At 35.0% G+C, this 13,532-nt stretch overlaps 4 protein-coding genes across 5 annotated transcripts; 1 reads left to right on the top strand and 3 right to left on the bottom strand.

Moving 5' to 3' along the window:
• Window positions 1-36: 36 nt before the first annotated feature.
• LOC108970926 (ubiquinone biosynthesis protein COQ4 homolog, mitochondrial) lies at window positions 37-6,300 on the bottom strand. Of its 2 annotated transcripts, none has more exons than XM_018936652.1 (5): window positions 6,212-6,300; window positions 905-1,172; window positions 641-845; window positions 344-567; window positions 37-274 (listed from the first exon to the last, which is right to left on the bottom strand). In XM_018936652.1, exons 2-5 carry the CDS (start codon window positions 1,147-1,149, stop codon window positions 121-123), a joined length of 828 nt encoding a protein of 275 aa, XP_018792197.1. In that variant the 5' UTR covers window positions 1,150-1,172; window positions 6,212-6,300; the 3' UTR covers window positions 37-120. The 2 variants fall into 2 exon arrangements, with proteins under 2 accessions (XP_018792197.1, XP_018792199.1); XM_018936654.1 differs by lacking the exon at window positions 6,212-6,300 and adding an exon at window positions 3,834-4,168.
• Window positions 4,182-6,070, bottom strand: LOC108970923 (UDP-sugar transporter UST74c). Its single transcript, XM_018936649.1, has one exon. It carries the CDS (start codon window positions 5,825-5,827, stop codon window positions 4,763-4,765), a length of 1,065 nt encoding a protein of 354 aa, XP_018792194.1. The 5' UTR covers window positions 5,828-6,070; the 3' UTR covers window positions 4,182-4,762.
• A 538-nt stretch (window positions 6,301-6,838) lies between the features above and the next one.
• On the top strand, window positions 6,839-11,272 carry LOC108970938 (glutamic acid-rich protein). The gene is made up of 6 exons (XM_018936670.1): window positions 6,839-7,117; window positions 7,173-7,317; window positions 7,378-7,440; window positions 9,285-9,362; window positions 9,579-10,738; window positions 10,820-11,272. The coding sequence occupies exons 1-6, from the start codon at window positions 6,923-6,925 to the stop codon at window positions 11,054-11,056; spliced, it is 1,878 nt and encodes a 625-aa protein (XP_018792215.1). The 5' UTR covers window positions 6,839-6,922; the 3' UTR covers window positions 11,057-11,272.
• On the bottom strand, window positions 7,482-9,276 carry LOC108970939. The gene has a single exon (XM_018936671.1). It carries the CDS (start codon window positions 9,208-9,210, stop codon window positions 7,522-7,524), a length of 1,689 nt encoding a protein of 562 aa, XP_018792216.1. The 5' UTR covers window positions 9,211-9,276; the 3' UTR covers window positions 7,482-7,521.
• Window positions 11,273-13,532: the final 2,260 nt, after the last annotated feature.

The following is a 13,532-nucleotide window of genomic DNA, read 5'->3' as shown; positions in this document are numbered from 1 at the left end:
GTTCGAATATTATATATGTACATATGTATATGTACATTAGTGAATTTCAGTTTATTTATTGAGTTATTAAAAAGAAATAAAATCATAATGTTTAACAAGTCCACATGTTACGACTTGGGTTCATAATTCTAAGATCGTTATATTTAATTCTTTACGAAGCTCCCCTATATCTTGCTCCCAGCGTTCTTCCCAAAATACAGGCATTAATGGTTGCATTTTCTTTCCATTTTCCAGAGCCCAAGGCAAATAACGAGAAACATACTCCTTCCGTTGTCTATAAGTTGAGAAAATAATTTCGAAATTTTCATTATTCATAATTTACATGATACACGTTTATATTTACTTAGGACGTAGACGCATGGCCCCAAATATTGCACCCCCATAACACATAGGCAGCCCGTTATTCAACGCCTCTACCCACTTAACGGCTACTTCACCCAGCATATTGGTAGGCATTCCCAGCACTGTGTGCACCAGGTCATGACACTCGCGGTAGCGTGTCATCACATATGCCAACATTGGATCAGCAATGAAACGTACTTCCATACGCGAGTCGGGTGTTACTTTCTGTAAAAGTTAACGATTAATTATTCACGTCCATAGCATTAACTGATATAGTGTTTATAATTGTTAAATTTACATTGTCATCCAAGAACTTTACGTAGACCCGACCMAGAGTATTCTCTCCTAAGGTACGTAAATGGTTCATATCTACGGCATGCGTGTTTATACGTGGCTTCTGTTTCAGTATGCGTTCACCCTCAGCAGTGAGTTCCATTATGTGTAAGATATTCCKCAAGGTCGATTCGCCGGTGGTTTCCCCCAAAGCGGCGATCATGTCATGTCTATGAGGGTGAACTAAGACATTAGAGAAATAAGCTACATGTGCAACTTATTGATTCACCTTCGTGGATCAATTAAGGCGGCAATTGATGAACCCGCGCCGAGTAGTATCCTCTGAAAAGGCGACATTTCTATGCGATTTTTAAGAAACTCTTTGGTAAACTCATCCAAGTGTGTGTCATTACCAGGTGGACTATCCCTGTTTTCGGTACCTRTATTGTTGCTTTCTGCTGTGGCTGTGACATATCGACATATAAGAGGACCCCGAAATAAGCGAGTTAACAGATTTGAACGAACGGTCTGCATTATTTTCGATGTGAATAATTCAGCTAATGATAAACGTATAMATTTTTCAATAAAATACACTAATTAACGAAGTATTACAAAATAAATAATTTTCAATTGGATTCATTACTATCAATTCTAAATATATCTTATCTGCATATTCATCAAAATAGCCTTTAGTAAAAGTGTTAAGATAGCAGTTTTTTTTTAATTTTCAAACCTGTGCCTACAAAATAACTTTCATATATGGATATGTACATATACAGTGAAATCGCTCATAATCCAGTATCCGCAGGACCAGTATTTCTGTGTGCTTAGTAGATTGTCCTTAATAAACTTAAAAAATATTGAGACGGACCAAAATGCAGTAATGTTTGTGTTGTTGTTGTTGTTGTAACGGCAGAATTCTGCCGAGTTGMCAGTCCTTGGCCGGATAAAAATCCGGGTCCGTTCCGGTTTTCGTAGACCCGGCTGTCGTGGGAACGGAGTAATGTTCGTGTCGAGATGTCTGCTTAATAGAGCGTCAGATATCACTGATATATTCCATTTTCTTATGTATAAACACATGTATGTTCACAGTATATCAACTGAAAGATCATGGACTTCCCATAATTATCAACCAAGATACATACATACACACAGACGCAAATAGATAGAACGGTAAAGCATTATCTGCTGATTGGCTTCCATTTCAAGACAAATATTATTTTGGTAAAAATCTACAAAATATACATATCCATATGTATGTATTCATAGGCTCAAAAATATTTTTACACTTTCCCTTATCCCTTATATACTGTATTTAATTTTTATTTATAAGCGTTGCAAATGATGAGTAATAGTTGTGAAGCAAGAGGATTTGTATTTCCGCATTATTATTACAAGCTGTAATAATCAATTATAATACGATTTCGATAAATATACCGATAGTTTACAGACTTATTGAAATTTTCAAACAAATATACATACACAAAATGTGAGATGAAAAGTATTTTTATCATTTACCTACCGTAGTTCAAATCTTACATCTTTACTTTGTTAATTTAACAAACATGTTATTAAATTTAATTTTTGTTTTATTTATATAGCCACTTCAAAGCCTTCAATAAAGCGACGTCACTGCTATTTCAGTTATTGTTTTCTCAAAAGCTTCACAGAGCTCGAAAAATATGCTTATATGTATAATAAATCATATATGCCTAAGTAGGTTCATATCTGTATATACACATGTACATAAGTATTTATATAAAACTAAAAAATTTGCACATATGCAAGCAAAGCGTTTTGGACGCTAGTCAAATAAAAAATTATATGTGTATGTATGTATGTAGTTTCAATGCCAGATAATTGCCTTTTGAACAATTGTGCAAACTAAATTCGTCTTAAAAATGTTGTTTTTATATTTAGAGTTTTTTCACGAAGAATACGATTATTATACAATTTTCAAAACTAAGAATATTGAAATTAAAAGCATTATGCAGTAAAGGATACAGTTATCTAATATACATATACAAATGTATATACTATATCTATTTTATATATGGTACATACAATTATGAAGAAATAAGAATTACCTCAACAACAATGTACATACATACATGTGTACATATGTAATGTATTTCGAATTAATTAAAATTACAAGGTTAGTRTTATAATATCAATACGTTTTTGATAATTTCAATTACGTAAATAAATACATAAATACATATGTATGTATACATGTTGTACATACATACATATATCCATAGATAAAATATATTACAAGAATATAAAATGATTCGTCATTTCTCAGCGAGTTTGAAGGCTATCATAGGTGTTTCTCGTATATGTATATATGTATGTGCATTCATCACTTCACAGAACTATTCAACTTAGGTAAKATAAACAAATACATATACATAYACATGTATACTCTTTTTTACAGCATGGATCTGTGGGATTATTTTTTGGGTACAATGAACTCAATTTGCGRGTTATAAAAACAATTAAGCCCATACGTTTGTATGCACTTAGGTGTGTACCGTGGTGTATATATGTACATGACAAGTGTGTATGAACGAAAACAAATTTAAAAAAACTTCAAAAAACTTCGTACTTCTAAGCTAACTTCACCATAATGTTCAGATTGACATCGCTCATTAACAATTGTTATTACTTAAATGTTAATATTTATTAGCTAAAATATTTAATATTTAAGTTTGTTGACTAAAGTCGACTTTAACTTGCCCGCTAAATCCTAACACGCAGGCCCTTATACCTACGGGTAAAATGACATTTACGCATGCGTATAGTTTTTAGATTCAGGTGCATACATAAACAACTTAAAATTACATACATATACATACATACATATGTACATGCGTATATGTTTGTACAAAAATACTTCACGGTTTGGTTTCAAAATTTTAATTCTGCTTTTTGGGAAAGAACTCTTGTTTCTACTAATTGCAGCAAATTACTTACTTAGGGTTATTTCAAAGAAGAAGCTCTCTGTATGTATGTTCATATTAGGTCGCATGTTGGTTAGCATTGAAAATATATTTTATCTGCGACATGACTTGGTTTATTCCCATATCGTGCATACACAGTAATGCAAACAACTTAAATGCTTTAATACATACATATATACATGCATACACATATATAGTTTATATAGTAAGCAACTCAAAAGCAAGTAAACATTAACATTGGCATATACAACTTACGCTAATGATAAGACAGCTCAGCAAATGTAAGACAAGTTGAAGTCGATGGCTACTAATTGCTGGCAAATTTTTAAGCTTATATACGAAACTCCGTGCTAATGAAGAATTTTACGTTAATCAACTAATTACACACACATACAGCTGGAAGTGTTTAAAATTTATCAAATTAATTCTAGTTTATCTACAAGCGTTTTTTAAATATSTAATGTATTTAAAATTGGAAGGGCATTCCGATCCGTTAGGGTGACTCTAATGTTCCATACACATATGTATTTGTGTATGTTCACTTACGTAATATTAAAACACATTATTTTCTTTTAGTAAAATATGTATGAGTTATATATTTATTTTAGATATACAAAATCACAAACAAATTTAGTTTGACTAAAATAAATCTTTTATAATTTTTTTATATCATGTTGTTACTTAAATCAACAGCAAAATTACATACATTGCCCATTGTCGAGCTAGTGACTATGACACTTTAGTTGCATGCAATTTTTAACACCCACAACTTATTTACAAATAAATTGCTACCTCCCCTAAATCGGAACATAAAATTCAATGCTACACATATCAAAGTATAACTATGGCTTTGGCAATTTTTTAAAAACTAAAAGTAATAATATTACGTACATGGCTACTGTTACTTATAATTTATTAAATATACACGCATATTTTTAATGCCCCATCCTAGTATTTACTTCGTACAAACGCTTTGTTTTCCTCTCTACATTTTTGACGTGAAATAACTTTTGGCGTTTAGTTTCGTTTTCCTCTACTCTAGTATAAGCTTCCGAATGCAAATACCTACTCACATATGTGCGTACATATATTTTTGAGAGATAATGCACGTTTTCCATGTAGAATGTGTCGCCAAATACTTTTTATACATCTAATACTTATCTACAAGTAAATTTCTTAGTATACTACACTGCTATTCCTCTTGTTGTTGGTATTAATAGTTCCTTATCAGGTGCTTGCTTCCGCCTGAACGTAATGTATGTGTATAGCAAACTAGCAAATACACTGATATTAATTCCTATACAATTTAGCCATGAGAAGATGTAGTCGCCGCCGATGAACATGCCCAGATATGTTACACATATGTTCTTTAAGCAGCCAACAATTGTTGTTGTAAGCGCGGAATTGTATTGCGTACAAAGTATTGTACTGTATGATAGAATGAAACCCATAAAGCAACTCATTAGGAATTGTATGACAAAGTAAGGATTTTGCCATTGATTGTAGGCTACCGATTTATCCARATCTCCAGTAACATATGTAACAAGCAGTGCAGGTATAACCATAAATAGTGAGTTGTAAAACATTAGTCCATATTTTCCAATTTCCGAAGTGTCCAGCTTCTTTTTAACATACACTCCATTCGATGCAGTAAGCGCATTRGTTATCATTACGAAGGTATATCCCCTCATGTTGAATGACAGATCATCCGAAGCAGCCAGCAGGGCACCAGCTATCATGGCATATACRCTAACTTGTACAGCAAATGAAGGTCGCACTCCCAATATTTTTAATTCCAGTAACATCGTCATTAATATTGAAAAACGACGTAGTGCGGCAAACATGGGCAAGCTAAGTTCTTTTGTGCCACCTAAGCCAAACATCATGTTTCCAAGAAATATTAATGGCAATGGAAAAATTTTCATAAACGTATTTCGTTTTAGTGGAGGATACGATACGAACTTTAACTTCCGACCAAGTCCAAGTACCACAATACTAGCTAACAACTGGCCCAAACTTAGGAACAAAAATGATGGAAAATGATACGATGTAAGAACTGTTTTATTCACAACGGTTATCATGAAGGATGCCATTCCATAGAAAAGGGCACTGCCGACCTTCTTAAAAAACAACGTGCCATCGTCGTTATGGCGCAGCTCCTTTGAATTAAGACTTGTTTTACTATCATTGCTGCTGCTGCTAGACAGGTCCAGTGTAGTATTCTGCTCATCACTGTTATGTGTGGTCATTGCACTGAAGTTAAAAAGCGGCAGGGCGCTTCGTGAAGTATTCCTTCAATTACGAAATCACAGTCTTTTAAACACTTACACTTTCACTACTATTATATTATATTTATAATAATATTTTTATTTGCAACATAACTAATTTTTATGTGGCATAACGTTTGTTAACTAGTAGGTTAGCTTTTATAAGGTAATCAGATTTATAAATTAACAACATCACCATGAAATTTTAGTGACCATTTTGACAGTCGCGAATTGACTAACTTCACAGCTGACAGCACAAACTCATAGCTGTCAAATAAGTAAGCACAATTAGCCGAAAAGGGTAATGACACTTATGCATTAACTATGAAAACTATAACGGAATTCAAAATTATTAAAACAGCTTACCTTATAAAAATAAATAACTATTTTATTATTCAATAATATTATTTAGAAACTTTGCCAACTTTGAACAAATGCTTGATGGCGGAATACTAAATCACCAAAAATCAGCTGTTTAAATGTATAACAGATTTAACAGGTATGATTAATTCCGTAACTTAATATTTTTTTTTAAATTATCTATAAATGATTTATGAAAATGGTAAATCTTATTAAATTATTTACAATAACTCAATATTGAGAGGATTTTCAGCAATTTTTTCGATTTTTTAAGATCAATTATGCCATGTATGAAAATCAAAAAGTAAAATGTTAAAGTATGAATTAAACGAAAAGAAAATAAGTTGGCATAATTTATTTTACACATGAAATAAAACGCATGAAAATTCATCTATAATAAATTTATACCAAAATTGTAAAAGTACAATTCAATTGAAAGATGAACGTAAAATGGATCTATGTGCTGTATAGCGAAAAAAATTCGTATCGATCGAAAACACAAGTGTAACGTGTATAGTTAGTTTTATGAAGTTTAATGAATAAATGAATGAATGATTGAAGTGGAGATTATGACAGTTTCGTCCAGTGCCATGTCTTAATGCATCTCTGATTTTTGTAAAAGGAATGGGCCACCCTAGTTCAGCACAGCTGACTTATTGAGTATTTACAAAAGTAATATATTCTTTTAAATTAGAAAAGAAGTCAATYCACTTAAAAATGCATAAAGCTAAGAAGAAAACCAAGACTGGTAAAATTCCAAAGCCGATTAAAGTAAAGAAGGAAAAAACTGAAGAAGATCGCTCCCTTCACCCCATGTCGCACTACATTGACGACCGGCTTGAATTAGTAAAACAAATCTTTGGATCACTTAAACCGAAAACAATAACCAATCTAGCTCCAGATTTCTTAAAGGTACTAAATGCTTTTTATATTGCAAATATTTTGTAATGGCATCAAATTTACTTAGAAAAAAAGTATGGATGAAATTGAGGAGCTTTGCTTTAATGAATTATTAGGTATATCTACCAAACGGTTGTTATCCATAATTAATGCTACAAAGTGCCCCTCGGATACAGAATCATCCGGCGATTCTGATGTAGAACACCAAGAAGGTATGTTGAACCAAGTTAGTATGGATTTCATTTGTAAATCTATATTATTAATAATTGCAGAACACATCTCACTTGAAGAAATCTCTTCAGATAGTGAAATCGAAGGTACATCTTCCAATGCCGGTAAGCTATGTACATATTTACCCGTATGAAAAGATATACTATTTCGGTTTAATTTTGTAACTTTGTAAATTTTTATTATGTTTAACTGTATTTAAATTTTTCACCAATAGGTATTGGGGGCAAATAGAAAGCTCGAAGTATAACTACGTCCTCGTTAACACCATACTGTACGTCGTCTTCATCTTCCTTGCAGACTTCCAGTGTAATTACAAAATCACCGGTTTCCAATAAGCCACTAACGCGCCCAAATTCGATGCCATATTCAATTGGGCTGAGATTCGCCTCATTCATTTCTTTAGTGTAGAGAATACCACGCAAGTTCCGTCGCAAGTTCAGTGCCTTTGCCAATTTCAACTTGCATTCAAATTCGTTTTCCTCCATAYTTTCTAAAGGCAACATCATTAAGACGGGACAGTAAATTTCTACACGTCCCAGCGCCACAGCAGCCGTTTCGCATTTACTATGCATAACAATCGCTTGGCACTCCACTGAGGTGATTGTCCGTATTATGAAATTAACTATGCTTTGATAAGAGGAGAGAATATTCTTCAAAGCCGTGGAATTCTCTACAACAGCTTTGTGGAAATCCTTCAGAGGCAACAATTTTTTCACTATCAGTGGATATTTGTTGCACCAACTACTCTTCTGTATAAACATCGTATCGATACGCCARAGAAAATCATGATTTTCAAATCGTTTGAAGTCACTACAACGTTCCAATGGTATTGTTCCTATAATAGGCTTTTTCAAACATTTCGCCAACGGTATTAAATCGTTAATTATATGATTTTGCATGGAAGTGCTGGCACAGAACATGTCTTGTATCCAAACATAATCCAGTAATTTAACGATGCCCATTAAATCGAGCATTTTTGTACTGATAAATTCTAGATCGATTGTGCCAATTAATTTGAAATTATACTCGTCTTTTAAACTGTTACGTAACGTACGAAGGAATGGCTTACAGCGGATGCGTGGCAATACGATGAAGTCGGCTTTTGATAGGGCGGCCAACTGAAGGTCGTTCATAAATAAGTCGGGGAAGGTTTCGTTGGACAATGAGTAACATTGATTTGGTAGCTCGATATATTCATACGAATTAATTATGCCAGCATCTTCAATTACCAGCGCTATATTGTTTTTAAGTTTTTTGACTATCTTGCCTTTTACCTCATTTCCGAGCAGGAAAATATCATCAAGCTTTAATGATTTAAAATAATATTTCAAATTTAAGACAAAGGCAATCTCTCGAAAGCTTGAATATCGGTAAGCTTCATCCAGAGTTAGCGTCATAATATCGCCCCGATGTAAAAGCACCGAACAATTGTTTCGCAAACGTCCAATACGACAGCAGTCACCCTGGAACTGCAATGCTATCCCAATTGGAATGCGAATTCTGTGTTCTTCCTCTTGAAATTTATCAATTATGGTTTTAGAGCGAATGAGCAATTGCTCAAATTCGTTGCGYTTACTAGTCACAGTGTCAATGAGAAATGTGCGTGCACCGTTCTTCAACARACTCCTGAGTTCGTCGTCTGTGGTTTCCATTACGATGCGCGCCATCAAACCAAGATTGTAATAGCGACGCTTGCAACGCTTTCGTGCATGCTTTTCATGTTCGTCACATGCGCGTTTGAACTCTTCCAAACGCTTCATTAAACTTTGATTATCATTTAAGAGCACCCTAAATTCTCGCTCATTGTCTTCCTCCTCCTCACCCACTTGGGAAGTGACGGCATCGCGTTCACGGTCCTCAAGAGCGTATTCCATCTTTCATAAAAAAAATTTATAAGTATATATGTATATAATACTTTCCAATTTAACCAGCAAATATTTTATTTTAGGAAAGAAAAAGTCGAACGCATCGGACGCTAAAAACAATACCAAAAAATCAACAAAAAATYCTGCCGAAAAAGATGAAAGTAAGTATCACAAAACAAAATTTAAGAAGTGACAGAAAAAGTCAAACAATATTGAGTGAAACACTCGAGTTTATGTACGAAGAATAAATATATTTTTAAGTAATAAACTTAMAATRGGTTTTAATAAAGTTTGGTTCATCACAACGAAAGCATTATTTTTACAATACCTTTTTTTTGCTTGCATTCTTTTAATCCTGGCAATACTTTAATTTGCAGATAATGGACAAATAAGCGTGTTGGAGCTTCTGGAATTGCAAGCCCGTGCGAGGGCCATACGCTCGCAACTAGCGCTTGAGCCAGTAACAAAAATCGAATTAGACTCTGATCCCGAGAAGAGAGATGGAAAAAAGAGCGGCCTCAAATCCACAAACGGAACCACTCCAAAGGAGCATAAACGTAAACGTAGACGTAAATCTAGCGAGAAAAGTAAAGATGCTGAGAAATCGCAAACTTCCTCTTCGAAGGCGATCAAAGAAACTGCTAGGSCTGATACTAAAACGCCTAGTATATCAAATGTGAAAGTAAAGAGCAAAGAAGATGARTCCCAAACAACAAAAACAACTAAAATGAAGAGAAATTATCGCGTCAGCAACCAGGAGCCCGAATCCGGGGTTAGCGAATCTGAAAATAAATGTAAAAATAAAGAATCCCTGACTGTTGCTAAAGATGTGAAAGCAGAGACAAAGTCCCGTTCGCCAACACCAGATGTTATACCAATAATTCCAGAGCCAGAAACTTTATTCATCAGTGACAGTTCGGACGGCGAGCACAATGAGAAAGATAAAAAGAAAACAACACCAGTTGGGTGTGTTAAAAACGGCACAGAAAATAAGGTTGTTAATGCAACTTCGCGAGAACGWAAACTAACGGAACCAGAAGAAGGTGAACTGATTGAAAGTCAAACGGAAAATGATCAACAAGACGATCATATGGAAGCTAATGAACCCAGTGTGGGTTCATCGGCCACTGAGAATACGGAGTCTGCAACGAAACTACAAAAAATTGATGACGTAACGGCTGAAACAAATAAATCAGAAAACCATAACGCTGGGGAAGTGGGAGAAAAAGTACMTGATTCTGCAGCTATCTCAACCGAAGCAAACATTGCGACCACAAATGCTGAACTGCCGAAAAAGGAGGAACAAAACTTAGCACCTAGTCTCGAAGATGAGGACGATGGCAATGATGACGTCATCTCGCTCGAAGGTGGTGATCTTGAAGAAGAGATGATTGAGCATCTGGAAGAAGACACAAACACAAAATCGTCCTTTGCAACTTCACCAAACAAAGCCAACACAGTCAATGAAGAGCAGGATGCTGACGTAATATCACTAGATTCGAGCGAGGAGGATGAACAAGAAAAAACTAGTTCCGAGGTACATCATTCAATATTATTATATATGATATGTACTTTTCAATTATTGTTTGTCATATTTTATTTTTTATTTTTGTTTTAGTCGTGGCATTCGCGCTATTTGAAGAGTTCTAAAGTAAGCAAAGTGTTGGCGACATCGCGCCTTGGYAAACGTGTGCGTGACAATATCAAGAAGTCCAAACGTTCCAAAAAGGATACGGAGCGTGTAAAAGTTGCCGACGAGAAAGAAAAGCCGAGTCCAAGTTACGCCTCCAAGCACGAGGATGGATCTATCGAGCAGTATAAAGAGTTGCTGGCTATGCGGCAACGCAAAAAGTGAAACTCAAAGTATTTATGTATCACATACATACATATTTATAGTAGGTAGTAGTAAATGCAAATTTAAGTAAATGCAAATTTAAGAAAATGCAATACTTTCGTATCAAAATGTATTTTCTTCTTGCTTAGACAAAGCAAATAGCATAAGTCCATACAAGTTTATGCATAATCATACGCAATCGATTTATTTAATAAAAACCTGAAATGAAATGTAAAACTTTGCATTTTTGCGTGCTCAATCACAATGTATGAAAGTGTGTGTGTGCGTATGTCACCCCTAAACCAACCTCATTTATTCCATCTAAGCAATAAATTTCCTTCAGTTTTGTGATTCTCATTACTTTCACATTTTTATTTGGCATTATTTTTGTTGTTGCAAATTCTTTTTGCTTTCATGACAATATACTGCTATTTTCGTATTAAAAACTACAATAAACTAAATAACGCAAAAATATTTGAATATTTCGTGCCAAGCACAAATTTGAGTGAATTTTAAAAAGTCGAAGTCGAACGCAATGGCTCATAAAGTTTCTCAAACGGTTCCACCACTGTTGAGGCACGATTTGCATTGCGTACATTGCCCGACAATTTCCGGCAATCATTTGAATGCCCTGCGACACACACCCTCATCGCCGCTTAGGAACCCCAAGTCCACTCTCTTTCCGCTCGACACGTTGCCCGCCCAAAAGCAACACAGAAAAGCTTCAAAATGCTGAATTTCTTCTAATAGTGAGTGGGAAAGGAGTGTGACGTGGAAACAATCATGATTGATTAAAATGGGAGGCCTGATTTTTTATAGTGCAGCGTTCAAATGTGTGTTTCGATGGTAACTGGCGCCAGGAATATAATTAAATTCAATTCAATTTTAAATCTAAACAGCTAAATTTAAAAATTCCTTTTTTATTATTTTGATTGAAATGAAAATAGCAACTCACAGCTCCTAACGTTTTGACTACTTAATTGCTGTTCGTGTGTAGACATAAACACCTCCACAAATGTATGTATGTGGCATACATTCACACACACACACTCMCACACAAAMATTTTCTAACCCATTTACAATTTACCGGTCAACGAAGCAGTCAACAACAGACAAGACATCCCACACTGGACTCAATTTGTTTAGCGCGCAACAGACTATCAACAATAACAACAACTAGTCAAATTGTGTTTGGCCTTGTTAATGGCGTTGTCTTCATCATTTTCGCTGATAAAAAACAGCAAGCGCTTGTAAACAGACAGATTATACAGGGTGCAGTAGTTGTGTCGAACACATACATACCTACATCCCCGTGCTGTTTGAATTGTGTATGATCTCTATCTATGTGTGTGCGTATAACAGTGTTTCTCATATTGTGTTAACTTCGGCGCTGGAATGTGAGCGCGCAGGCGCATTGCAATTATAAAATTGACTCGTGTTCTCCAGCGCTTTTTGGTGGTGCTCTACATACTATGACTCTTCCTGATGATTTTATCCATATGTAGATATTTGTACATATATACAAGTGTAAATAATCTAGTACGCAAGTCAACATATTATATATACTATAAAATAATTTTATTTGTTTGTAATTTAAATATTTTACAAATTGTCCTAATTGTCCAAAGAGGACTCACTCTACGGAGTCGAAAGTTTGAAGCAGCTCTGAAGAGGTAAGATTGTAGTTACTCCGGCAAGCTWTTGAAGGAGGTAAAATTTTATTTCAGATAGAAAATTTCCCAGGCAATTGGCCTTCCTTGGGTTTTCCTGCGGCAGATAATCAGCAGTTGATCAAAAGATGGAGTGATTATTAGACAGATTTCAWTTATTTGGCGGAAATATGTGTCAGAGCATTGATTATCAAATATSTATGGCGAGACTACTTATCGACACCATAGAGTCACTATTCTCAAAGTAACCTTTTAAAGGGTTACTCTTTTGGAGGCAGTAATCTACTCTCCATGCGAATACTGTCCATCGTCCCCTTATAACATGCGAAAGAAATGTCGAAACCGCAAAACAAATAAATACAGGTATAATATGAACAAGCGCACACACACTCGTGTACTCCAAGTCCTTTTTTGCGTTTTTTGCTCTTGTCTTTGAGAGCGAAAGTAAATACGACAGTAACAAATGAGCGAATTGAATGGACTTTATATGTAAGTATGAAGCACTTTGTAGGTGCTTAGCTTGTTGATAGTCACAAGCAACGCCGTGCGCTCTTGCAGCAAACGAGCTATCGTGGAGGCACTTAGACGCTTGCGAAAGGAAATGCTTATAAGGGTGGTAACCGCACGATGGAGTCAACACTCACCAATACCAGCACGTTGACATTGTGTGGGAGTCGCTCGGAAAAGCTGGCTCTCTGAAATATCCTTTTGGCCGTGTCGTTGTGTCGGAGTTACGACGGGCTGCTTACTGCCTTTACTATGGTTCGCCATGCTTGAAGATGGAAAATTCGAATCAGTCTACAGAAAACGCGTCCGTGAACAGAAGT

This window comes from Bactrocera latifrons, unplaced genomic scaffold (assembly GCF_001853355.1).
Source record: "Bactrocera latifrons isolate USDA-ARS-PBARC rearing strain unplaced genomic scaffold, ASM185335v1 scaffold_316, whole genome shotgun sequence".
In the NCBI taxonomy this organism is placed as follows: domain Eukaryota; kingdom Metazoa; phylum Arthropoda; class Insecta; order Diptera; family Tephritidae; genus Bactrocera; species Bactrocera latifrons.
The sequence above is the reverse complement of the archived record's forward strand: the minus strand, read 5'-3'. Positions and strand labels throughout refer to the sequence as shown.